Source organism: Anser brachyrhynchus, assembly GCF_964034855.1.
Source record: "Anser brachyrhynchus genome assembly, chromosome: 13".
NCBI lineage: Eukaryota > Metazoa > Chordata > Aves > Anseriformes > Anatidae > Anser > Anser brachyrhynchus.
Genome location: NC_137708.1, coordinates 19460145 through 19485225, shown reverse-complemented (window position 1 = coordinate 19485225; position 25081 = coordinate 19460145). Strand labels below are relative to the sequence as shown.

Sequence of the window (25081 nt, the reverse complement as noted above, 5' to 3'; positions counted from 1 at the left end):
GCATTTCCTCCCGAGGAGGAGAGCAGGACATATTTGCAGCATGCACTCTTGTTAAGCATTTTTGATTCCCAGAGGAAAGCTGCTGAAGAGCAGCAAACTTTCCTTTGCAACTGTTATGCCAAGACCAAGAGGCTGGCCAGCAACCCTGCAGAGCCCTCTCCTTTTCTTCCAAACTCTTGGCTTCCCTCTGCACCCCACTACAGTAACAGGGCACTAGCTAGGTGACACTTTCCACCCATTATGTTTTTCAGGGTGACACATCACCCTGCAGCAGCAGCGGTGGCACTACGGGGCCAGGAGCAAGCACATCGACATCCCCATGCCAATGCCCCCTGTATGCCCAGGATCCCCGCAGCAGCTGCTGCTCACCCACGCTGCAGCCCCTGCTTCCACCCACCTCATCTTGCTGTCTCCTCTGTTTTGTGGGTGACAAATGGCTCCACTTTCAAGCGACTTGCAAGGAGTAGTGCAAGATGCCTTCTTGCCATCACTTCACTGCCCATTTCCACACCTTTCAATGCCAGGGAGCTTATGCTCAGCTGTAAACAGTTTTCTCACAAGCTCACCCCATGGCCTGCAGCTGGGGGGCACAGACAGATGAGAAGTGCTATGATATACTGCTGACTTTAAACACCTGAAAGTTTTCGAGGAGGTCTCTGCCACTCCCTTACAGACTCCCTTCCTCATCCTTTATTATTTGGAAAGCACATGCCGTGTCCAAAGAAACCTTTCACCGAATCTGGAAATCTGGGACCAGAGGAGGGAGTGCATCCCCAAATCAGAGACCAGCTTTTCTCTTTTATGACAATTGGCTCTTGGTTCAAGTACCCTCCGCTGACCAGCAGCTGTAGCACTAGCATGCAGGCAGAGAAGTGCCAGACTATTTACTGCTTCGGGGATCGTAGCCAGCATCAGAAGCTCTGCTGAGAGACCCAAGGGCAACCAGTGCAGCTCCCCAGGTAAGGCAGCCAGAGGGAATCTTTACACACCATCCGATGGCATATGACAGACGGTGTCCCTGCAGGGTACACTGATGTATAAGGAAAGAGGGTGATAAAAGTGCCTGATCATTGCTCCCTAAAATACAATGACTTAAACAACTGCAGCGATGGTCTGTAATAAAAGCACCATTCAGGGCCATTCTGGGACTCCCTTTTTTCCCTACACATGCCTTGAACTTTATGATACAGAAATAAGGATAAAATAAATGAGTAGCGACAAATGGCCTAAACTGAGAACATGAAAACTGAAAGAGGAGGTTAAATATTTAGAAAACTGTAAATGTCCTCCTTTAGATTTGAATTTTACCTGATTTGAAAGTGTCACTATTGAGTCAAGGACAATTTAGAGACTAAAGAAATTTTTCAGCTGAAAAAAGGGACATTTTGGAGAATCAGGTTCAAATGAGAAACACACACATGAAAGCGATCGCTTGGCACTCGTTGCAGTCTGTAAGCCCTGAGTGGGCTGTGAGACTCACTTTATTTTGGCAGAGGACATTTTTATACTTGTGGCAGAGACCTCCAAATTTGTGACATTTTCTGCAGCTAACGGATTTTGGAGATTTCACGGGGAGGCTGAGTAAAATCCTCCAGTCCCTAACACTACCCTGAACTGAAGGAACTTTCAACAAAAAGGAGATACATCTTTAACAGCAGCTTTAGATTAGCACTAATTTACAGACTTTTTTTGAGGGGGTGAGGCACTGCCAGGGGACATTAAGAAGGTCCCCCTGGATGTGCCATTACCAGAGACTTCCACACCCACCATACGTTTTAGGTCCATGGGGGGCTGAGCTACAGTTTGAAGAGAGAATTGGGATGGAGTAACCCAAAGGCTTCATTTCATTTTTCACTGAAAAATAAAACAAGAGGTAGTATTAAAAACTCTTCTAGCTTACCATTGTAAAACCACTCCTAGCAAGTCTAGGTGAACCACACACATCCAAAATGAGTGCTGTGTTCACACCCAATTGCTTATTCACTCTTCATTTTCATTCCTCTAATTACCCCAAAGATCTTCAACACAATGCAGTAGAACAAGCCACTACAAATGAGATCAGAAAATCCCTCGTGTGATTCATTTCAGCTACCGTTTTCAGTCAATTTTTATACATGAGCCAAATTTATCTCAGACATCTAGCAAAAAAAGCTGTGTCCTAAGTTACTGCTACCCTCAACCACCTTGGTTCTTTAGTAATGTTTTATTTTATGACTCCTTTCTATCTTTGTAGGTCCTTTCTATTTTCAGTCCTTGCTTTATGCAGTATGTCACACACTGTGACCAGTTCTTTTCCATAATTAACCTCATGTGTTCACACCTGTCGGTGGTTTTTCTTACTCTGAATGCAACTTCTTATTTTGCTTCCTCTTTGGAGGATCCTGTGTTGTGCCAAAAACTTCATGAACATATAAACATACTGGGAAATGCCCACTCTCAGCAGGGCATACAGTTGTGTGTTGTTACTCCATCAGTGTGAGTAACAAAGCCAAAACGAACCTCCAGAACAAACCTAAAGGAAAGTGATGCCAAGAGTCTTATTGTTATGCTTATTACATGCTACTTCTGTTTTGCCTGCAGAAACTTTGCCTTTCCGATGTCTTTGTCCTTTCCACAGCCCTGCCCCAGCCCACCCATGACTCTAGAGCAGACTGCGCACACATCACCAGGTTTGCAGTAGGGTTGGTGATGCAGAAAGGCACCAATTCCTTCTCTGCACGGCAACGCCAATACCTCAGGTCTGACTTAAGAGAAAAAGCTGTACTTGCTCAGGCTGCAACTCAAAACCAAGGTTATTCCTAGCAACAAGGAAAGGAGCTTCTGTGCAAAACACAGAAGGAAGCCTACCTGCTAATTGTGAGGCAAAAGCCAAGCTGTAAAGAAACCCATACTTTAAACAGCCCAACAGTTTTCAAAAACTCGAGGGCCTGTGCGGTTTGAAAAGGTTACATGCCTAAAGATTTGAATTATCCCAACACAAATGAATACGTTTCACGAGCTATACAAAAACCTATAGACTGAGTAATGGGAGCTCACAGGTGTACAGGAAAACTGCGTCTGAACAAAAGTAAAAATAAAGGAACAATTAAGGGAGGACTGAAGGGTCTGCCTTTGAGAACTTTCCCAGAGAGGCCATCAATCAAATACCACACTATGTAAGAACATGGCATCAGACCCATGCAACATGTAACATTGTTCAGACACCTGGCATTGTTTCAGATGTCTAACTGTGTGATTTTTTTTTCCTGAAATTTAAGCTGCTATTCAGTCGCATATATTTTAAACCTTTTGATTATAACAGTGTATTTCAATATTCTGTCAAGTGCAATATCAATGATTTAGAGATTAACAGCACAAATAAAATAGATTTCAAAATGGCATGTGGTAACCTTGGGTAAATAACAAGCGAGATATTGTCAGTGCTCTTGGGTCCCTCTGTATAACATTAGCTTGTGTACTTGCTCTGAAAATGTTGCTGCTACATCTTGGTACTTCTTTACATCCACCTGTCATCCTAGAATATGGGATAGGATCGCTTCAAAACTACAAAGCAGGAGTTAGAGTAAAAACACTAGGTGTGTCAGAGCAGAGAATCCAAGTGACCCATACTGGCCTTAGGCCAAGGGACTAAAACTTTCCCTAAAAACTTTTAACTCTCTTTGATAATTTTCTCTTCATGATGTCAGCATTTTTTGTTAAAAAGCTAACCTGAAAGTTTCATTTGTTTCAAGAAAAGAACTTAACATTATGGAGATAAAAAGGAAATCACCAGAAAGTTACTTTCCACTGAAATAAAACTTTGATAGAAAAGGTGTACTACTAGCATTGACAAACAGTAGCAGCATGTATTTAGACCAGTACTGAACACATATCTGAGTTCTAGTCTAATCTCATCTTTGCTGGTGGAGTATACAAGGGGGTTTTCATCTGATATCTGTACAATCAAGTGATCTGATTTACTGTAGTACATATTGAACAAGTAATCAAATCCAGAAAAAAAAAACAGAGCCCTTCAAGCAAACTAAGTGGCTTTCTGATGTCCTTGCTGACAGTGTTTCTGAGAATTACTGAGAAGTGGTGAAGACTCACAGTGAGAGACGGAATGACAAAACATGCACTTCAGTAGTAAGAGCTGCTCCTCCTCCCTTCCTGGTGGATATAAAGGGAACATTAACTAGCCAGAACTGTGAACCTGCGACATTTCAAACACTGAATTAACAAAACAAAACAAAAAAAAAAAATTGTTTTCCAAGAAACATAACAGACCCGTGAATTCATTACTCCGTATGGGATGTTGGCCAGCACTCCTGCATTGCTGCAGCCACAGTCAGAACTCAGAACTGCAGGAGAAAGATCCAACAGAATCAAGAATATGTAAGGTATAAAATGGATGATCCAGGAGCAGCCCCATACCCTTGGTGTAGCCCCCTGGAGAATGCACTGCTCTGAACAAAAGTAAAAGTGGTGCTGGATAACCAATTTGTCCCCATTCACCGCTGGGCCGTGGGAAGGTGGTGAGCTTTTACTATATGTACCACTGATGAGCCAGCCTCATCATGCGTGATGCAACATTTCTCAGCTTGTCTCCGAAGGAAAAAGGCTGTTCTCATGTTCAAATCATGTCTATTATTACAAATGAAAGATGCCTAAATAGCATGCAGGTGCAGAAACGCACTTTGGGGTGAATGCATTATTGACTTCAGTGTCACAGAGGTTCAGAGAAAGAACGTGCCGAATCAGCCAAAGCTGATTTCAGAAAGAGAAGCACTTTTAAGAATGCCCCATGATTACAGAACAGGTTTTCTTCAGACACCACCACTTTTATTCAGGACACAGCCTAAGCAAGGACTTTATGAATTTTCATAGAACAAACCAGGATCCTATCTGTGCAGTAAGAAAACTTTCACAGGGACGGCAAAATTCACCAAGCTTAAAATTGCTTTCTGCTCCGTTTACTTGCAGGCAGAGTGGCGTCACTCATGTTGGAATCCAGATCCCTCCCACATCCTTCTGCAGGTTCCTCGAGGCTCACAATGAAACCAGCTTCTCTCTCTGAACTAGGCTGCAACCTCCATTGGACAGAGTTGAAAACAGGAGTTCCTAGCTAGAGTCAGTCAGAAGGGACACCAAAATTAAAAACTTTCCATAAATGAAATGTAAGAGTTGCTGCCTGAGTCACACCAAAGCACCATTCTTCAGCTTCTCACACTGGTGTTACTGGTTCAGCTCAAGGAGAGCCACATCCTCCAACCTTATTCATAGGCTCCTGGATGAAACCTCTCTGAGGAGTGCATAGTTCCCTTATATCTTAAGCCCACACCATCTGCCACAAGACTCATACTGCTCTGTAACAGACCAGGAAAAAAAAAAAGGAAAAAAAAAAAAAGGATATTTGCTCTAAATTATTATGGGCAGACAGCTGTGAACTTTGAGCCTCACCTGAAACTCCCTAACCCAAACTGCTGTATGAACTACAGGGCTGCTTTTCACTCCCCTGGTAATCATAGATGATGCTGGGAGATTCTCCAGAGCTATTCTCTGTCTTCCCCGGGTGCCCTGGTCCTGCTACACAGCAGCTTCCTTCTCCAATGCCTCACAAAGATTTTTAGAACTTCGTGAATCTTTTTTATGCCTAAACCCTCTTGGGATCATGCGCAATGTTCGGTGGGTTGAGATCATTTTATTTACTGCCTTGTACTCAAAGATTCCTCCACAGAGCAGAACTTAGATGAAAAACATACAAAAAGTAACAACCTCAATCAGCCCAGGATAGACAAGGACAGCACAACCTTGATTGTACCCAAGTGATATTTTATGGCATGAAGGACTCCATTCCAGGTGTAACAATAAGCTGCACGATTGGCCAAGGAGTTTGCTATAAAATGACTTATTTCTGGCTCTATGAGTATTTATCTATAAATAACATCAGTGCAACTCATGGCTTTTTTGCTTCCTGACGGTTGACGCTGTTACCATAGTCACTTGACCCCTTCACGTATCACAGCTGAGCCTTGCGGGGACTTCTGCAATGCCATCTCCTCCACCTTTTCCTCTCAGATCCACCCCAAACTGCAGCATGGTGAAACAGCTCTTGTTGCTCAGCTTACACTTGCAGCCAGAGATCCAGTTAGTCTGACTCCTCCAGGATTACTCTGCTCAATCTGTTTCACTCCAAGGGTGAAAAATTAATGCTTTGCATTCACTTTCTTTTTTCTTTCTTCCCTTTTCTATGTTGAAGGAAATGAATTTACATCCATTCCAATTATTAGAACTATCTAAAACCTTTCTAATAACAAGGCATATGGACAGCTAAACATGCACAAACTAATCAGCTTTTACTGCCTGATAAAGTGTCACACTTGTCTTGTTCCCTGATCAGCCAAGTTTATTAGTTCACTGCATATGACGGTCCCAAATTTGCATCTATTATCCACTGTCTGGAGATTTAAGAGCTTCCTGTTCTACGAAGATTATCCATCAATGGAAGCAATTCTTAAGGGGGAAAAAAGAATATGTGAGTTCAGTGCTAGCTTTGCTAGGCAGGCGTTGTTCGATTTATCATCTTAATCTATTACATTGACTGAAAGCACTGCAGATGTTTTTATCCAGATTGCTCAGAACCAATTGTCGATGTACTAGCAATAATTGTACTAAATGCTCTTCTGAATCCTTAAGAACATAAGGCAAATGGGACTTCACTTTCTTTGGTTAAATAATAGTTCATTATGTGCTCAAAAAGTCAAGTAGGCACCCAAGCAGAAGTGAAGTACCTTTGGTGGCACAGTGTTTGGCAGTATTGTAAAAAGCTTCACCCCACTCTGCCATTGCCATATCATCTGAGGCCCAGACACAGAGGTAGCAGTACAGCACAGGCTCCCACCCCTCTGCAGACCCCACATAGCCAAAAAGATCTACGTTGTTTAACCACCTTTTGAAGGGAACACTGAAGGCTCTTATTATTCTTAATTTTCCAGCTTAGAGGAATGGAATTAAAGTGAAAAATCCTCATTAAAGAATTGGCAGGAGCTCCTTATTCCTTAATCTCCTCCCCTTGGACTGACAAAGCCCACATCATCTCTCTGCTGTTCCACTGCAGCCAGTGGCTTCCACAGTTTCGGTGCAGCAATCCTTCTGCTTTCTTCAGAGGAGTTAACAAGAAAAGTTTGTTAAAAAAATTAAAAGCCCTTTTTCATGTTCTGATCTGCAAAGCGCTCTTGGGGGTTTTTGCTGGTTGGTTCCCTGAACCCTCAGTTTAGTTGTCTCACATGTTTTAGGGATTTAGGGATATTTGCCAGTGTTTCACTCCTTCTCCGGAAGTCCAAATCCAGCACAGCCTCCTCTTCAGCAATCCACAGGTGATTCTTTAAAATGTATTGCCCTGTTGATCCCAAACGTACCACTTATCTTTAATTTAATTTTGAAGAGGTTATGGGTGTGACTGTGCTCACCAGCCTATGTGGTGCCTCACTCCAGTGCATAGCAGGTAAACCAGCTCCTCACCTCAAGCACAGAGTTTCATGTGCTAAGGCATGGTGTGCATGCAGTCACCAACAAGAAGTCAGGGATAATCTTTATCTATTTGAGTATTGCAAGCAGGGCAAGTACCAACTGGAAGTCAGAGCCAAACACAAGCAAGCATCAGGGCTAACCCACATGGATTTCTATATTGTTGATTCAATCTGGCTCCATTTTACTTCCCTGATAGTGCCAGTATCCTTTCCTTCTCTTTAACTTCAGCCAGAAAAAAAGGCTGATACTTATTCCAGCCATGAATCAGCAAACAGAGGAGAGTACACGAGCATTCAGGCTGGCATCTTCCCTAAAGAGATTAGTTGTGGGAAGCTTGCTTGGCCTTCTGCCACTTTATACTCCTGCATAACAATCTTCATACGGCATTTCTGTTTGCCACCGTGCCCCTCCAAACAAACATAGTTAGTGTAATTGTGCTCTCTAACAAGTCAAAAAGAGGGAATTAACTGCCCTTTACATTCTGCTCAGGTCAGCTAATTCTCAGGGTGGTCAGGCAAGTTGTAGGGAAAATGTTGTACAAAAATCACGTCAGGCAGAGGGGTGAGTCCATTATCAACATCTGCCACGCTGCCTGCAAACCCAGAGTGTGAGGCAGGAGCCAGGGGACAGGGACAAAGAGAGCAGCAAGGCTGATGAGTGTATGAGCATCCCTTCCACAGACCTGCAGCAAGGGAAAGGAAAGCTGCACAATTAAATTCATTCTCTCATTGATCTGCTCAGAAAGAATGGGGCAACAGATTGAATGTGTCAAAAAAAAAAAAAAAGAGATGGCAGTGCAATTCTCAGATGTATTTGCAAAAAGTGTCTAACAGTTGGCCCCTTTCTCCCATTCCTTTACATATTTCCAAGCAGATATCCCTAGTAAGGGTCAATTTTGAGACAATTAACATAAAGTCTGCAAAGCTCAACATGCTCAAAGTCTTTCAGTAAAGATGTTACAGCACCTACTGACATTTATTCAGGTGTAGGTAACATCAGTGCTGCTGATGAATAAACACACATGCTTGGACTGTCTAACATTGCAAACCTCCTTCCCACTTGTTCAAAGCTTCACAAATTCTGGTCTGACCATCACTACACCAAATCAAAAGCTGTATCAGTCACAGTGCACCTCTGTATGGCAGCCAGTGATTGCCAGGATTTCTGGGAAAAACATAAACATTATGGAGAACTCATATTTATTTTTTAATATAACCAGTAACAAAGAGTAAAACAGCAGAAACATCTAGGTAATTCACCATGGTCAACTATTTCAAGGCTAGGTGACGAAAGAATATGGAGAAAGCTATTGTAACTTTGTCGTGACACTTGATGCTTTGCAAGATACCCCTTCCACAAAGGTGTTTGTCATTCATAAAGGCAGAGCCATGTAAGAGGTGAAGGAAGAGAATCGTTAACTCAATCATACAAGTAGAGCTGAGTGGTCCTGCAAACTGTGCAACAAGATATTGTTATTGCTCTTAACTCTGTTCAGGCAACTGACCTGTGCAGTTCAAGCACTGCCATCCCTGACCACAAGGAACGTTATGTCATGATAAAATTTCAGTAGTTTTCCTATTAAATCTACTTCTAAAACACACAAACAAACCAGGATGAACTGGAGCTGCCAGATACCACCATTTTATAGGCAAAGTGTGAAAGACACCGTGTAAAGAAAGTCTTCTCTGTTTGTGGGCCCCAGAAGAGAAAGATGGAAAAACATAATTGTCTCCACCAGGGACTAGGAAGCTGAAGCAAAGACTACTTTGACAGTCCCACAGGTCCAAGCAGCAGCCAGTGTCTTGTTGTCTCATCCCCCTGCACCAGAACTTTATACTTCACATGGTGCTGCCGCGAGACTGGGTGACTGGGTGTTTATAAGAAAAGAACAACATATTTATAAAAAGGAGAGCATTAAAAAAAAAAAGACAAAATCTTTTACAAACTAGAAATAAACTGCCCCTGCTGTTAAATAGTCCATAACTAAGGGTACTGTGCAATTCTCTCTGTTCTTTTTCTCCCAAACTACTTAATTCCAGGGGGGATTTAGCTTTACAGGTTTAATTCTGTCTGAGAAGGTAACAAAAGATAAGCTGCTCATTTAGCCCATTTCCTTTTATAGCTCTGCTCATGAGTCTCAAGCCAAGTTCTGCCCTGGAGAAGAGGCACTCTAGTCTCTATTGGTAGTGAAAATGCAGCCAGATAAGCCCCAATTTAATTATAACTATTTAAATCACTGCAAAATAAACTGTTTTCCCAGGAGCTTCATGAAATAAAATGGAAGTCAAAACTATTTTTTATTCAAGTAAACAAACTGGAAGAGTAGACAATCTTGTTAATGAAAAATGCTGAAAATAGCTGAAAGAGTAATTCCAAGAGTTGCAAACATGACACACACTGTAGAGTATGGAGCGGCAGCTGATTAGCAGTCCCATCTTTGTTTTCTAATGGTGTGTAATTAGTGGTTTCTTAAAGAAGCTGCACATGGCATTTCTTCAAACTAAGCTCAGGCTCTGTTTGCTGAAGACACGGGGCTTCATTCTTATCTCAAACACATTGCAATGCCAGAACGCACCCCTTCTTAAGGCTGTGTTCTCAAATAACTATTGTACCACATTTCAACACTGTTAGACTTGTTCTCTGAAAAATCTTCTAGAACGTCACAGAAAGGAGTCTTTTTTTTTTTTTAACTAAAAGATAATGTCTGAAATGTTAAAAGGGACACATAATACCAAGAGTATATTTGCCAAGGAAGCTGGCTGATTTATTTGAATATTTGCACAGCTTTTGCAGCAAATCTCTTTCACTGCTTCTTCTGCATTTTCAGGAAAAACAAAACAAAAAAAAGTATTTCAGCAGGATACAAATGGAGCAAACAATACCAGCCCCAAGGTAATAGGGAATAACAAAAAGCTTTAAGATATACATACACAGAAAGAACAGAAGTCAACTTTTTTTTTTTTTTTAAATGAGTGAGGGAATAATTTTGTGCCATTATGGATCTTACTGAAACAGAGCTAGAATGAAACAACACAATGTAGAATGTCACATGGCCAACCATCAGCAAAAAAAAAAGTAATAACAGCACGTACCTTTCTGGTGAAGATCTTAACAGTGTGCTAAAAGTTCAGAGATACACCACGAAGTGAACTTCAGTCCACATCCCATAAAGTCATCTTACTGCTCACTTTACCAACTATCACAATTAATCAGTAAGGGTTTGGCACTTCCCCCAACCAATCTGAGCAGGGGTAAATATCACAGCACATCCTAATGCCTGCAACAACTAAAAGGTGTACGTGTATATGTATCTGTGGCTGGGTATTTCTCCCCACAGCACATTTCTTTGTGCAACAGCCTGGGTGTTACATCTCCACACCAAGGTCCTCCCAGCATGCTGGAAGTACTATCCAAATTAAAGACAAATATTTCAAATGGCTGGGAGCCTGCATTTTGGGAAAAGTCAAATGCACAGAAAGGATTTCAGCCTGGAAAATCCCAGAGAATGAAACTGGGAATGAACCCGAGGCTAAATAAACCTGGAAATGAAATGTATTCAAGCCCCCTCACACACAAACACACACACACCTTTACCCATACCTCATAAGGCATACCCCTCACCTCACACAGATACTTGTGAGGAGAGAGAGCAAGAAGGGTGAAAAGCCTCAAAGTATCCTGTCCTGCCCTATTTTAAATCACTTTTTCATTTGGAAATGTCAAATTGTCCATTTCCACCTAATTCTAGAAAAAGCCAAGGGAAAGGCACCAGAAAGAACAACTTATCTGTTCCGCCTTGTTCTCAGGCAGAAGCAGCCAGCCCTCCTAGGCAGGCTTTGCTGAGACAGAATTGAGATTATACCTGTAGGCTGTCCCTTCCTCTAAAGCCTTTCCTGTAAACACAGCTTTTTGTTTGCTTGGTTTTAATTATTATTTTCAGCATTCTAGCAGGACTTCTGGAGCCAGAATTCATCAGAAGAAAATCACCCACCATGATGTAAAAGTAGAAAACAAATGGATCTACAGTTCAAGTCACGTTTTGGTGATCCAGGAAGCTCACTGTAATTCCAAAGACTCTCCTTTGACTCCAGGCAGGTCCCTTACAAGCAGAGCCACAAACTAATTTGTTCCTAAATTCAAGTATTGCAACCTCATGCCATAAGGCCTTGGTGCAGGACTCTGAATGCTGCATTTTTTTTCCACATTGCCTGTGCAATACTCAAGGAGCAAGACAAGGCCAGCATGAATTTTGTAGCAGAAAGCATTCACTGAGTGCGTAGTGGGCATGTGCCAAGAGTGCATCAGAAGCCACAGACAGGAGGATGCCCTACCTTACAGGTCCTTGTTTCTCTTAGAAGCAAGCAGAGATCATACTGTCGCAGTTCCATGAAAGCAGAGACACTCTGGACCGAAGCAGAACTCTTAGTACTGGAAAGCAAAATTAAAATAAAGACATGAGTTAATGACAAGACTTAACCATCTTCAGGGTTAAGTGACAGCTGAGCAGACATTCAGGATCATCATTTTGGATAGGGCACCCGAATCATCGCAAGGCACCTATCCTCAGCTTGGGCCCTGCTCTTCTATGAAAGCAGGCTAATGGAATTTGCCTGCTTTATGGGACATTGTAGGGATTATCACATAGTGATAAGGTAATGAAATACCTAGGAAAACCTGGAATTCAGCAAATTGAACATTAGCATGGAACAGGTTGTGTTGGCTCAGATAGAAAATACCCTGCTGGTTAAAGTTACTTCTGCTTTACAATATGTTAAGATCTCTCTACACAGCCGCATATAAATTTTAGGACTAATTAATGACTGTTTGCTTCAAGATGTAATACAACAACTATTATACCAGTTACCCATTATTACAGCAACAGAACTCAAGAAGAAAGCCACAAACAACTCAGCAAACAAAAAAGCTTTTCTCATTGGGCAGTAACTTTCATTATTTCCTCTCTTCACACAGCTGCTTACCACTACTGCCTCATTCTTCACATATCTTTGGCAGGAAGGAAAAAAAAAAAGTGAGTTAATAAGAACTGAAATTCCCTTCTCTGAGTTTCTGCCATAAATCCATTGTTACTACTCAGATCAGCTAGTCCTCTCTGGCCTACCTAGGCCGTGCTTTCAGTGACATTCTGCAGATCCTGAACCTGAGTCAATGGAAGGGAAGAGAAGACAGATTCAGAGGTACTGGCTGAAGAGACACCTCCTGCCTATGCAGTAAAAGCTGCCAATGGAAAAAGAGTTCACCGAGCAGCTCGTGTGCTGTTTGCAATAGAGCCACATGTGCTCTCAATCACCTACAGGCCACAAGGCAGCTTGAGATGCCCTGTTAGGACTGGGAGACTTCAATCCTCTTTTATCCTAGGCTTAGATACTACAGCCACTGTGGGCCAGCTGTTTTTTATAAAGAAAAAAGAGGTAGCACAGCACCCCTTTAGGAGTACACTTAGCATGACAAGCTCATTTATTCCCAGCAGTTGTTTACCACCCTGTACCTTTCCTGAAGCTTAAACATTGCTGTGGAAATGGGGGACAAGGGTGGCTGGATTCCTTTCACAGATTAAGTGCAAGACTTGCGTGAGACCTTCAGCAACTCGTTTCTCTCCTGCACCTCAGCTGCCCTCTATAGAATCCAGAGATACCCGTACGCACAGTGATATCCTGTTATTGACAAAATTAACATGAAATCTCAGCTGGGTGAGATCTCAGGACAGAAATGCCTACAGACCATCATCCATTTGCAATTTTGCTCATTTTCAGCAAGGAAGTTTCCAGTCTCCCTCGTCCCTAGGAGGATCTGGTCCTCCCCACAGCTGGTGTGATGCGCTGAAGTCACCAAAGCTGTCACCGTACACTTGGTGCCAGGGTTATGGCTTGCAATGAGTCAGACTGAAAACAAAGTGCTCACAAAGGAGGTAGCCACAGGCCCTCACCTCCCCCAGCCAGATCCTGCCACTTCCCTCACAGTCACTGCAAGACAGATAAATTACACACCTGGAAACAGAACTAGTAGAAACCCAGAAAAAGTCATATTGCAAGAGAAAAAATATGTATTTATAGTCAACAACTGGAGCATATCTGATGCAGACTGTCTGAAATCTTCCCCCTTGTTGGTTCTCTGGTGTTTCGAGAGATGTTAATATTGAGTAACACAAATCAATTAAAAATTCACATACATGTATCCTTGGTGAATTTGTTATCATCATTCATTTAAACCTAAAAAAACCTACATGGCGCTGGTTTTCAACATCACACATCCATGAGGCTCTCCCACCCTCCTGCCTTCAGCTAGAAAGGCAAGTCCATGCCAGTCTTTCCAGAACAGGCTCAGCGGTTCCGAGGCAGTGAGCGTTTGACACCCGTGTCTACAGAGCCACCACGTCCCTGTTTGCTAACTTCACTGAATGCATTTTCTTTCTTTTAAAAGATAAAGTCATGTAGATCAGCAATTTCATTTCCTGGGAAGTGTTCGCCATCGCCACAGCCCGAGTTGTAGGGAAGCCCTCATCATAGATTATACTTATTACTATTTCATTTGAGTAGCTGTGGGTTGGTTAAGCAGAGTGGAAGAAGCTCAGTTAGTTCAGGACCCACCGGCAGCTCAACTAGGGCCAGTGCCCACCTGGGAGCCTGCAGGGAGAGGTGCTGCTCGCCTGGGGACACAGCTTGCAGCCTGAGGAAGGGCCAGGCTCCTGTACCTGCAGGTGCTGCAGAGCCCCGCAAGCCCAATTTTCACCTTGAGAAGTCTTCCCCTTCTCTGCATGCCCTTTGAACAGTACCTAAAATCTAAGGGCAGAGAAAAGGGTAACATTTTCTGAAACTGCGGAGAAGTGATATATTACTCTCTCTATATGTGTGTGTATACTTCTCACATATATTTGAGTTATTGGGGAACCATTCCTCCTAATAACAATGCTGAGAGGCACACGGATTTCACCAGTCACCTTGCAAGAAAGCACATGCTTTGGATATGGAGGAGCTGGATTTATAGAGTTGTTTTACTTTCACTAAGTTTTTCATGTGTTTCATAAAGCAGAACATGGTGTAACTTATTGCTTGTCTAGCAACTTTCATACCAAAAAGATTACAAAAATGTTTCACTGCCAATTACAGTTAATCAGCTGGTATCAACCAGCCTCACTCAAAGGCAGCAGAGCTAATGTGCTGGACTCGCACAAACTCAGTTCATGGACAGAGGAAAGATCTCAAAGCTCAATTACTTTTCATGGCCTGAAGTCCCACCATCTTCCTTATAACCAAATCCTTCCCAGGAAGAGGGATCTGAAAGCTGAGGAGCTCAACAAACACGGCTTGAGAGGAAACCAGTCATCCAAGCTGGCTCAGAAAAAATCCATAACATAGCATTCCCAGGAGCAGGATACGGAGATGAAGAAGCAGAAAGCTCTCCTCTACCCTCAGTGTCCTCAAAATGGCAAAAATAGAGCAGAAGAATGAGCTTTGTTAGAGTCATAGGACAAGAGAAATAGGCTGGAGCAACACAGCAGGGAGGTTTTTTAAATGAGCAGGATCATTTATATTTGACTTCGAAAAGAACAGATATGACTACCCTCAGCCCAGTGTGGAGATATTTTTATTGCTTGACTTTTACATGAACTTATCTAGCTAGTATTTGGACAGTAAAAATACATTGCAAAGATATATCAGTATGTCTGGAGCGTGTCTGGCAGAGGCTTGCAGCTTCTCTATTCCAAGCCTCAGGCAATAATGTCCTGGGTGACAAGTTTTTGTGTTGAAACACAGAGTATCCATCAGATTTATGCAATTCACAATGCTCATGTGTCGACTTCAAAATCCATGAAGTATAGATGGCATTGAGATCTTTTTCTCCGAAAGAAAGGGTTATTCTTTTAGAAGATGGTTGGAGCCCCAGACAATACACAATGTTTTGAAGTCTGGGCTTTAATTAGAGAGAGAAAGAAATGTATCGTCTTTTGTTAAAAGGGAAGGTTGCATTGAATGCGTGACAATGAAGCTGCTTCCAGGACAACCACCAGAGCTGTTCCTGCAAGGAGCTCTGGAGAAGGAAGATAAAGAGCTCACTCTTCACAAGCAGGGGCTTTTTGCCATCTTTGCACTTTTGTGACTCATCTGCTACTGATTTCAGTAGGAAACAGAAACCTTTAATGTAAATAATACTTCTCATTGCAGTTTTATCGAGGGCAACGTCCAATGCTAAACCCAAAGTTAGTCAACTCTTTAATATTAACAATACCAAAGAGAGGAAGAGGTGTTCATGGGGAAATTTCTGGGACTATTGTCAAATGAATAAAATATTATAACGCATGAAAGATGAGAGGCCTTTGGAGCAGAGCTGGTTTAGTTCTCACAGTGCTGCTGCAAAGAGTTAAAGCAGCTACTTGCTCATTTAATATAGTCCCATACAACAATATGCCAGTCAAAGCATCGCGCCTTGCATCTGAGAGCTCGCTGTCCGGCACAGTGAGAGAACAGTGTAAACAGCACAATTCAGTCTTCTTCCTCGACACATGGCAAACAGCAAGCAAACCCTAAAACATGGGCAAACAATCCCAGCAAGCAGTGTGATTAGCTTTGTACCAGGACACCTGCACGCAAATAAAGAAAAGTGCAAACATGTATCCCTCTCTTTCTCAAAAAAATGCAAGATCTGGCCAAGTCCGTCCCTAGTGTGCTGATACACAAGAATGAAATGACTTCCACTGAAAAAAAAAAAAAGTAAACAAGCTAAAGAAATTACAAAATCTTATATTCAAAACAAACAGCCTAAGTCTTCTTGCCTATAGACTTCAAAGAATAGATTTTCAAAGGCTGGTGTATTAAAGAACAAATAACATTATCGGTGCAACTCAAAAAACATGTGTATTTAAAAAATACTGTAATAAGGGTTCAGCTAAGGACCAGTTTGGAAATGCAGCCTCATGGGAATCTGGTTTTTCATGAAATTACAAAGATGTGCATAAAACAGAAGTTTAGCTTATGTGTGTAGTATTGTGTGGAACCAAGCACCAATAAAAAACATTTCTGTGGTATCCATTTACTGCTGGAAAGAATGAGAACTGACAATATGGATGCTTAAAAATAAGATTAACCTGAACCTGGTTAAAATTACTCCTCCGTTTCTTCCTAGGAGTTTACTGGTTCTCCCTCTTCATCCAACAAGCCAGACCACTAAAAATGAAGGCACCCCAAAAGGTACAAAGATGCTGTCGTTCTTAAGTGAGGTACAAGAATTTACTTAACATAAGGGCTCTGTTTTTCAGACTTGGCCACTCAACTTCAGAGCAAACATTTTTGAAAGTGATGTTTCAGATTGGCATTTGCTGATTTATAATGCAAATGGGAGCTTCTAATGGCTGCTGTGATAAGCTCTGGACAGGGCTGGGTGTCCCAGGATGCGATTGGGACCTGGTATCAAACTAGCGTTACTGCTCCCAAAACTATTGCTTCTTACACAGTGCCATATCCCTCTGTCCCTGTCTGCTCAGCAGTTTGTTCAGCACAGGAACCCCTGTGATTAGGTAGTCCTCGAACCCAGAGCAATGAGCTGGAGCTGAGGGTACATCCAGCAGAGCTAAACTGGTGCATGGACTGAATCCTGCTGACAAAAGCAGCATGTATTGCTCTGCCTGGTGGAGAGAGAACATCACCATCTCAGTCTCAGCATCCTCAGGATTGTTTAATTCTCACATTTTAATTTCACTATTATTCACACTATACCTCTGAATGTTGTAATCATTTACAAAAAAAATAGATCCCACCAACCACAAACAGAATATTTCAGCATGTTATCCCCCTTTGCCAGTTAGTGCATCACATGCTTTAATTTCCCTGACTTAAGGATCATCCAATTTGCTACAATGCTGCACAAAATAAATCACTAACCTCTTAAAACAACAAAAGAAGGACATTTAATGAGTCAAAGACAATACAGTATTACCAAAGCAAAGATTAAAGGAAATGAATTGCTCCTTTAAAATAAAATTCAAAAAGCTTTACAGAGCCTGAGAAAGCAAAAAAAAAAGCCACACATAAAGAAAACACAATTACTCCAACCACAGAAATACAAATTTTATTGGTAGGAAACATAGCAGGGCTTTTTGAGAGAACACCACTGAATGAAAGCAAGAGAAGCAAAAGCTGGATGAAAGGAAGAAAAGATGAGACAGATGAAAGAAAAGATGAGAGCTGGGTGAGAAAACAGGAGGGTCATTTCCTTTATCTAGATTTGCTAACTTCACTGTTCAGAAACAAAAGCAGTGACTGTTCTTCACAAAATTGTCTCCAAGGACTCTGTAGCCCGTTTGGTGATATTTTTTAAAAAATAGTTTGAAGAAAAGAAAACCTATATTCTTTAATGTCACTCAGCAGTAGTCCTGCAGCTGGGGATTTCTGTTCATACAACGGTTTGAATTTTTTTCTGCTCTAGTTATTTCATTACAACCATAGGATTTATTACATGGTAATTCCCTGAGCTCTTATAAATCTATTTGTTGTGTGGGCTTTTTTTGTACGTTGGGTTTTTTTCCTATGATTCCAGTCTGGCAACAAATTTTCCACATAAAATTTAATCTATTGTATCTCACTTTTGTATAATCAGATCATTAAAATGCATTGCTAATATGTAAATCTGAGCTAACCTCATTACCATAATTATGCTCTGTAATTATTGAATAAACAAACATTTTAGAGTTTCTGAAGTCTGCTGAGAATGCGTTTTGAGTTTGGGAGTGGCTTTAATTATGTGCTCCCTAATCATTATGATAAACCTTTGTGGCAATCCTGCTATGTGACTGTTTTAAAAGCTGCTCCTAATCTGATTGGCAAAGACCAAAGGTTCATGTGCTGAGAGCACATCAGACAGCATCCTTCAGTCACAGCCCGGCTGCCACTCTCCACATGAATTACTGTTATTGTTTAATTTATAGACAGCACTTTGCTCGCAAGCCTCCGTGTACTTTAAGGAATTATAAGCGATGAGTCAAATTTTGCCTTTCCCTCTGGAAGGAGAATTAGTGAGCAAACATCTCTGTGTGCGACATAAGTTTATTGAATGCAAAGTATTCTGCAATAACATACTCACCATAGGTTTTACACCTGCACTGTACAGATGCCTGATGAAACAGCTTTTAAATGTGCTCCCTACTGAGTATTTTTTCTCTATTTTTTCCCCTTTTTGTGTGTGATTTTTTTTTTAATGTATATCCCTAAATGAGGCACAGGGTAAACATCAGATCCCCAGCCAAAACAAGTAGCTCCACTGAAGCTAATAAACCTTTGCCAATGTACAGAAGATTCAGCCCATTACCTTTAGAAAGCATCATGAGCAGAGCCCTGCTGGCTTCTTCAATCCTGTTTCATCTTTAATAAGAAGCACAGAGTTCTGTGTCTGCCATTGTCAGAAGATGCCATCTCGTCTTGACCTAAGCAGAAAATGGAAACTTACTGCCTTTGCAGACCCCAAGAAAAAAATATCCACCATCTGTGGAGGATATGACCTTTGAACAAATGACTCATAAATGATCAATAAGGTCTTGGCAACGTTTGGGCGTCCTTGGCCCAGAGTGCTATAAACAAAACCATTCATGATATTGAGCTTTTCTCCTTTTACATGAGATTTTGTGTAGGAGACTTAATTAAAGTTTGTCAAAGTGTAAGAAGGTCAATAAGATTGATCCATATGAATTTTCAGAGTGAAAATGAAAAAACAAAATGTGTTTGATCTATATATTAGAAAAACCAAGCATAAAAAACCTAGTAGGCATACTAACTAATCAGTTTTCGTCTATGCTAGCAGGTTAACAACTCCATAGTTCCCTGAAGGGCAACAGAAAACATAACACACATGTATGGGCAAGGGTCTTGAAACTCAATATATATATATTATTTTAACCGTTACCGTAGAGTCTCAAGGCTGTTTTGGCGTCATTTGATTTTCTTATAACAAACAAGAGAGAGCCTCAAAATTCCCCATCTCTCACAGAGGGCAGATCTCTTTTTCTAGTCCTTTGTAATAAAGTCCCTCAGCAGCCTGGCCTCTACATATTCAGTCCCTCATGTCTCCTTCCCTGGACAGTGAACTAGAAAGGAAGCTTAAATTAGATTCAGGCAGTGATGAACACTACCTTTTTGGTGAGCTGAAGCTTGTCAAGCTCTCTTATCCTTTAGGTGAGTATCACATTACCCGACCATGGGACAAAGATTTGATGTGAAATTACACTTCACTATGCATTTATAGGACAGACAGACTGTTTTATCTTAGATGGGGGAAGAAAGATCAGACCTTTATAGAAAAGAGAAGAGGATTATTCATGTTCCCTGACAATAGCGTCACCTCATAGGCAAAGACCAGCACTTCTCTATGTATGGATTTTGTGCCCTTCTGCACAACCTTTTTTTGAGAGCACTGGGAAGAAAAGTGACAGGAGTAAACATCAGTGAAATAAATCATTTGCTCTTAAGGAGTTCAAAATGTAAAATAGGAAAAAATCCAGGTGAATGGAGAAACACATATTCAGGGAAACATTTTAACCTGGAAATCAGCCACAAGAAGCTGGTTTGGATATATCACACTCAAGCTACGTTTAAATCCCTATTGATCCCACTAAATCTTGAGTCCATCCTTTCCATACAGAGGAATTTCTAGTGCAGAAAAACCAGCAGAAAGAAAGATAAGATCAGTGCTTTGTTCACTAGGAAAATCTCAGCACAATGCCAGCCTCAGAGCCCACACCAAGAATGACACTGAATAATAAAATAATACTTTTCATTACTGTAGGGCCTTCCAGCAGAAAATCAGGAAGTGCTTTCAGATATCCGTTTATTAAACTTCACTAATGAAATGATAGTTGTGTGCACATCTTCTGGATTTAAGCAAACTAACTGAAAAAGCTACATAAAGATCTGTGGCTATATCCCTTTTTGGGGAAAAAAAAGGCAAAATTGCAGTAATTTCAGGTCTTTCTTACAAGAGTGTTCATACTTCCCCTTATTCTTTTTTTTTTTTCCTGCAGACTGCATCTTTGGTTCCCACCTGCATTGAAGTGCAGCTTTCACAGCCTGGACTGGTACCTCTGTTCCCAGGTGAGAGGCAGGCTTGAACCCACTCTTTCCTTCTGCCACCTCACTGAGCCCATCTCCCCCTGAGCAGCCCAGACAATTTCCGTGGTGATACACAGCTTTAAAAAGAAAGCAGAAACCCCAGGATGCAAGCAACCCGAGCCTGCCGGGGCACAACCATACTCTGAAAGCCGGTATCAGCACAGGTGACTCAAAATAGCATCTCTATTAGCAAGCTCTTCTGCCTGCTCACCTGCAGAGGTTCACAGTGCTGTGCTGCACACTGCTGAGAGGGGAGAGGGAAACTGGGGGGCAAGGAAGAGGAGCAGAGGGAGAGAAGATCCCGGCATCCTTTGGGACTGGGGGCTCAGGCCCATGCAGAGCTGCCCCACTATCTGGGGAGGCTTTGCTGGAAGAAGCGCAGAAATTAGTCAGGTTAATCGTTAAGATGATGTTCGTTTTGGCCTGAGACATTACAGTCCTCAGATCCACTCCTTTCTTATGGCAAAGGAAACAGTGAACAGCAGCAGAGGGACAGCTAGAGGCGACCAGCAGAGGAAGGGAGCCTCCCATACCAGCTCTGCCACAGAACAAAACATACATGGACCCTCAGGAAAGGATTAGGAAAAAAACCTTATTGCATCAATGTTTCATCATATCCAACAGATCCATGCATTTTAGGGTCCAATTTCACAGGAAAATTGGATTAAGCCTGCAAGGCTGCTGGGAAGGGCTGTCCCGCTCTCATGCCCATGTCCCAGCCTGCATCACAAGATGATTGGGCTGAGTTTTAATCTTTTTTTTTTTCCACCCTGTTTGCTTACTGTTATGGTGTTACATTTCAGCTGGATGAGCGAGGCTGGACAGCCCTGCAGCTGGCAGTCCCAGAGCCAGGGAGGTGGCAGGAACCATTGACTGTGGTGCTGGACAAGGCCACCTGAGCTGGCCAGCGGGATGGGGCCCTGCAAAAGAGCTTTTCCATGCTGAGGCACTGAGCTGTTTGCTCCTCCTCTGCTGATGCCGCTTGCAGGTCCTAACTCATCTCTGAAATGCTGTCCCTGAGTCACAACCAGTCTGGACGTTTGACGGTTTTGCTGCCGCAGATAAGCAGCAGGCATGCCAGCAAACTCTGTCATCCCATATGCTTCGTATTCTTATGAGAAAAAACTGTGCTGAGTCATCAGTAAAAAGAGCTATTTCCTTGGACTGCAGGGGCTGTGGTCACTAGGTGCACCCAGCCCCCAAAGCAAGACGGGGCATTCCTGTACCTCTTTCAGCCAGTTTGCACTGCCAGAATTGCAAAAAGGTCTGCCTGTATTCCTTACGTTGGGTGCTTATTACTGACCCTAGGATGAGATGCACAGAGAGGGACCTTCCCACTATCCTGGAGATTATTGCAAGGTGATGCTCAGAGCCTCAGACTCCGGTTCAAGTTCACTGTTTCACTGGCAATCTCTTTCAGCTGCCTACAGAAAAAAGATGCGGAAGAATTAAGAGTGAAAAAACCCTTCTGCCCCAGATTCCCCCACCTTCTTCCTCTGTACATTTCCTCAGCAGTTTCTCAGTGCAGAAGAGCTGTTAACGCACTCGCACATGCTTGTGACACTTGGCTTCAAAGGAAGAACTGCAAACCCCTCTCCCTGAAGCAACACTAAAACAGTTAATTACACTAAGCTAGTTAATAGCTTTTCATCATCAAGGGCTGGTTGTTCCACATACATAGGGACAGAATCCATTTATTTTTTATGTATATCCTTTTATTTATCTTGCTTCTACCAGCTGTATGGTAATTTATTCTCTGTCACTGTTCTTAACTCATGAGTTCATTTAAAGTGTGATAGCAGTGGAAATATATTAACAGTTTCCAGAGAATAAAACCTTTCTGAAAATGGAATCCAGCACTTTACTTTTACAAATACAGAATTTACACATTTTCACTTAGCTTAATTAATTAAATCCATACGGGAATTACTCAAGCAGCACTGTATGGCACAATATATATGCCAATACCTAATTATCATCAATTCAGGCAGAACAAAGCAGCCCGAAAACTGCCTTAATGCAAGAGGTATGCTGGGATCGGCCGAGGAGTGAGCAGAGCAGTCCCAAGCCAACAGCTCCTGCGTTGAGGTTTCTGGGATGTGGTTTCTCAAGCTAAGGCTGTGTTGTAGCCAGAAGGAATGGCCCCTGCCTTCTTTCCATCCAACCCTGCATGCACATCCCATCTGCTCTACTTTGCTCATTTTGTTTATTGATCCCACTGAAAAGTGAACAAGTTTGGAAAAGGCTGGCAGTTGAAGGAAGGCTGAGGTCATTGGGGCAAAGCCTGAGCAGCCCACGTAGCTGCTCCCTTGGAAAAACCTGGTTGCTTTCAGCCTCAAGTTTCTGGGATATCAGAAAAATATCTGTGAGCCCTTCCCCTCTGGAGCCATGGTACCTCAACGTGCTGCGGCCAGGTAAGGAAGAAAGGCCCTGAACAGCAACAGACTCCTCAGTGCCCCGACCCCAGGAAGCCCTTTCCATGGAGATGCTGAGCCCAGCGGAGTTTCCCTCAGCTCTCGGAGCATTCAGCTCAAGCCAGAGCAAACCAGCAGAAAACCTTCAGACAAACCAGCAGAAAACCCTGTCGAACCGAAGAGCTGCCAGCCTCAAGAGAGGCAGTGGCCAGGCTGCAAGGAAGCCTCTGGTACCAGTAAGAAAAAGGAAACTGAAGTGGGGAAAAGTTAGGAAAAGATGCACACATCCACAATCCATCGCAACGATCATTATTATTGATTTCACTGCTGTCTTTTAGGGATGCATCTATTACAGGAACCAATACTTAATGAAATTAGAAACACACACACTTTCCCATAAGCACGCTGGAGACAATTGCCCATCACTGTTCATTTGTTGTAACTCTCTAGATTCAACCACTATCTGGAAATACCATTTCGATATCGACACCCCTCTTAGGCAAACACGAAGTAACATAAATAAATAAATAAACAAACAAATAAAGCGAATTCTACAAATTCTCTTCCTCATCAGACTAGATGGGTTTGCACTGGCAGCACCTGCTGGAAACATTCAGCTCCCAACAAGAAGCATTTGTTGCATAGCTACCAATATGCTGTAGTCAATACCCTAGAGGAAAAATGGGTGCCGTGCACAAAGTATTTCAGTCTTCACGTTCACTGTTAATTTTGTAAAACGCTTAAAGATCAAATATTTCTCAGTTTTAAAACGGTAATTCTATTAATGAGACCGCTTTAGCTAGATTTTTCCTGTTGGTATGTTTAAGTAAAAGAGATGCAAAACACAAAATTTCTCATACAGACCTTAAAGTTTTTTTTACTGAAAAACATATTTTAGATGGTTTTCCTCAGGTCTCAAAAGTGGCTGTAAAGAAAAATATTTTCCAAACTTGCATTTTTTTCTTGTTACTCTTAGATTAATGTGAAACACAGGCAGTTGTTCCTTTCCAGACAATGTCAGTGGAGTTCATCACCAGCTTTCTAGAGCTCTAAGTCACCTGCCATGACTCTAACTCCGAAAGAAGCTATCATGTACAACCTGGTCTTTCCCACAAAGGCTTTTAGCTACATCTCACTCAAAGTACGTGTTACACACTTTAGATGAAACAACATTTTCAGCTTCAGCTATTACACAGTTAAACAACATAGCTGCCCTCAGAAACACTGGAGAGCTTTTTTAGATCAGCTGTGTGTACCAGATAGAAGATCAAAATGCAAAAGCATTTTATTTGATTTACTCCAAGATCAAGCTCCCGGGGCTTTTCAGGTTAAAAAGGTGATTTCTGAAGTTCTGTTTGTATATAACAGAAAATTGCTGCACTTTAGTGTAATTCTTGCTTCTCTAAAATATAATGTCAGTAAAGCAGGGCTGGTACTAACATGAAAGTCAGGCAGTAGCACAGGCCCATCAAGCACTACCGTATACATCAGTTTAAATACCGTTATGGAAAACGTCTAAGGAATTTTATAAAAGATAATAGATTTTTTTAAAACGATGTTTTAGAGCAAGAATATTTTTCTATTAACTAGTACTACATGGTTCAAAAAGTTCAGAGCGATCTCAGTCTCTGTTAAATTCCACCTGCTTTCAAAATCACTTCCATAAAATGTTTTTTAGACCTAGTGTCATCCAAACACTTACTCAAGTAACCAACTTTACACATTTGACTTGCACCAGCCCAGCCCACAGAGTGCTTCAGCACGTGTTAATTTTGAGCATGTGCTTAAGGCCAGTAAGAGCTGTGCCTGTGCAGGCTTTGGCAGGGGGGCTTTCATTTATCCTAACCGAGCAATAATCATAGTGCCCCCCTGCCTGCCCTTCACCCGCAACAGAAAATGAAAATCCTCACGGCTGTTAGGTGGAAGAGAACATGAGCCCTACAGAGGCTGCTTTAGGTCCCAGAACTGCCACTGAAGGTAGATTTGTGGCAGGCCAGCCCAGGAACGGCTGCTCCCTCCCAATGGCTGCGATGCCACTGTCAGCCTCGG

The 25081-nt window shown here is 42.1% G+C and overlaps 1 protein-coding gene across 1 annotated transcript in view; it reads right to left on the bottom strand.

The window, feature by feature from the left end:
- The window catches only part of LOC308176895 (uncharacterized protein), a 243770-nt gene that overhangs the window by 144040 nt on the left and 74649 nt on the right, over positions 1 to 25081 (bottom strand). Inside the window, exons 14-17 of the mRNA XM_080553322.1 lie at positions 21922 to 22042; positions 18826 to 18940; positions 11841 to 11937; positions 398 to 1854 (exon numbers count right to left, since the gene is read on the bottom strand). Of these exons, the coding sequence (XP_080409448.1) occupies positions 398 to 402 (5 nt within the window). The 5' untranslated portion in view covers positions 403 to 1854; positions 11841 to 11937; positions 18826 to 18940; positions 21922 to 22042. The remainder of the gene's footprint in view (positions 1 to 397; positions 1855 to 11840; positions 11938 to 18825; positions 18941 to 21921; positions 22043 to 25081) is intronic.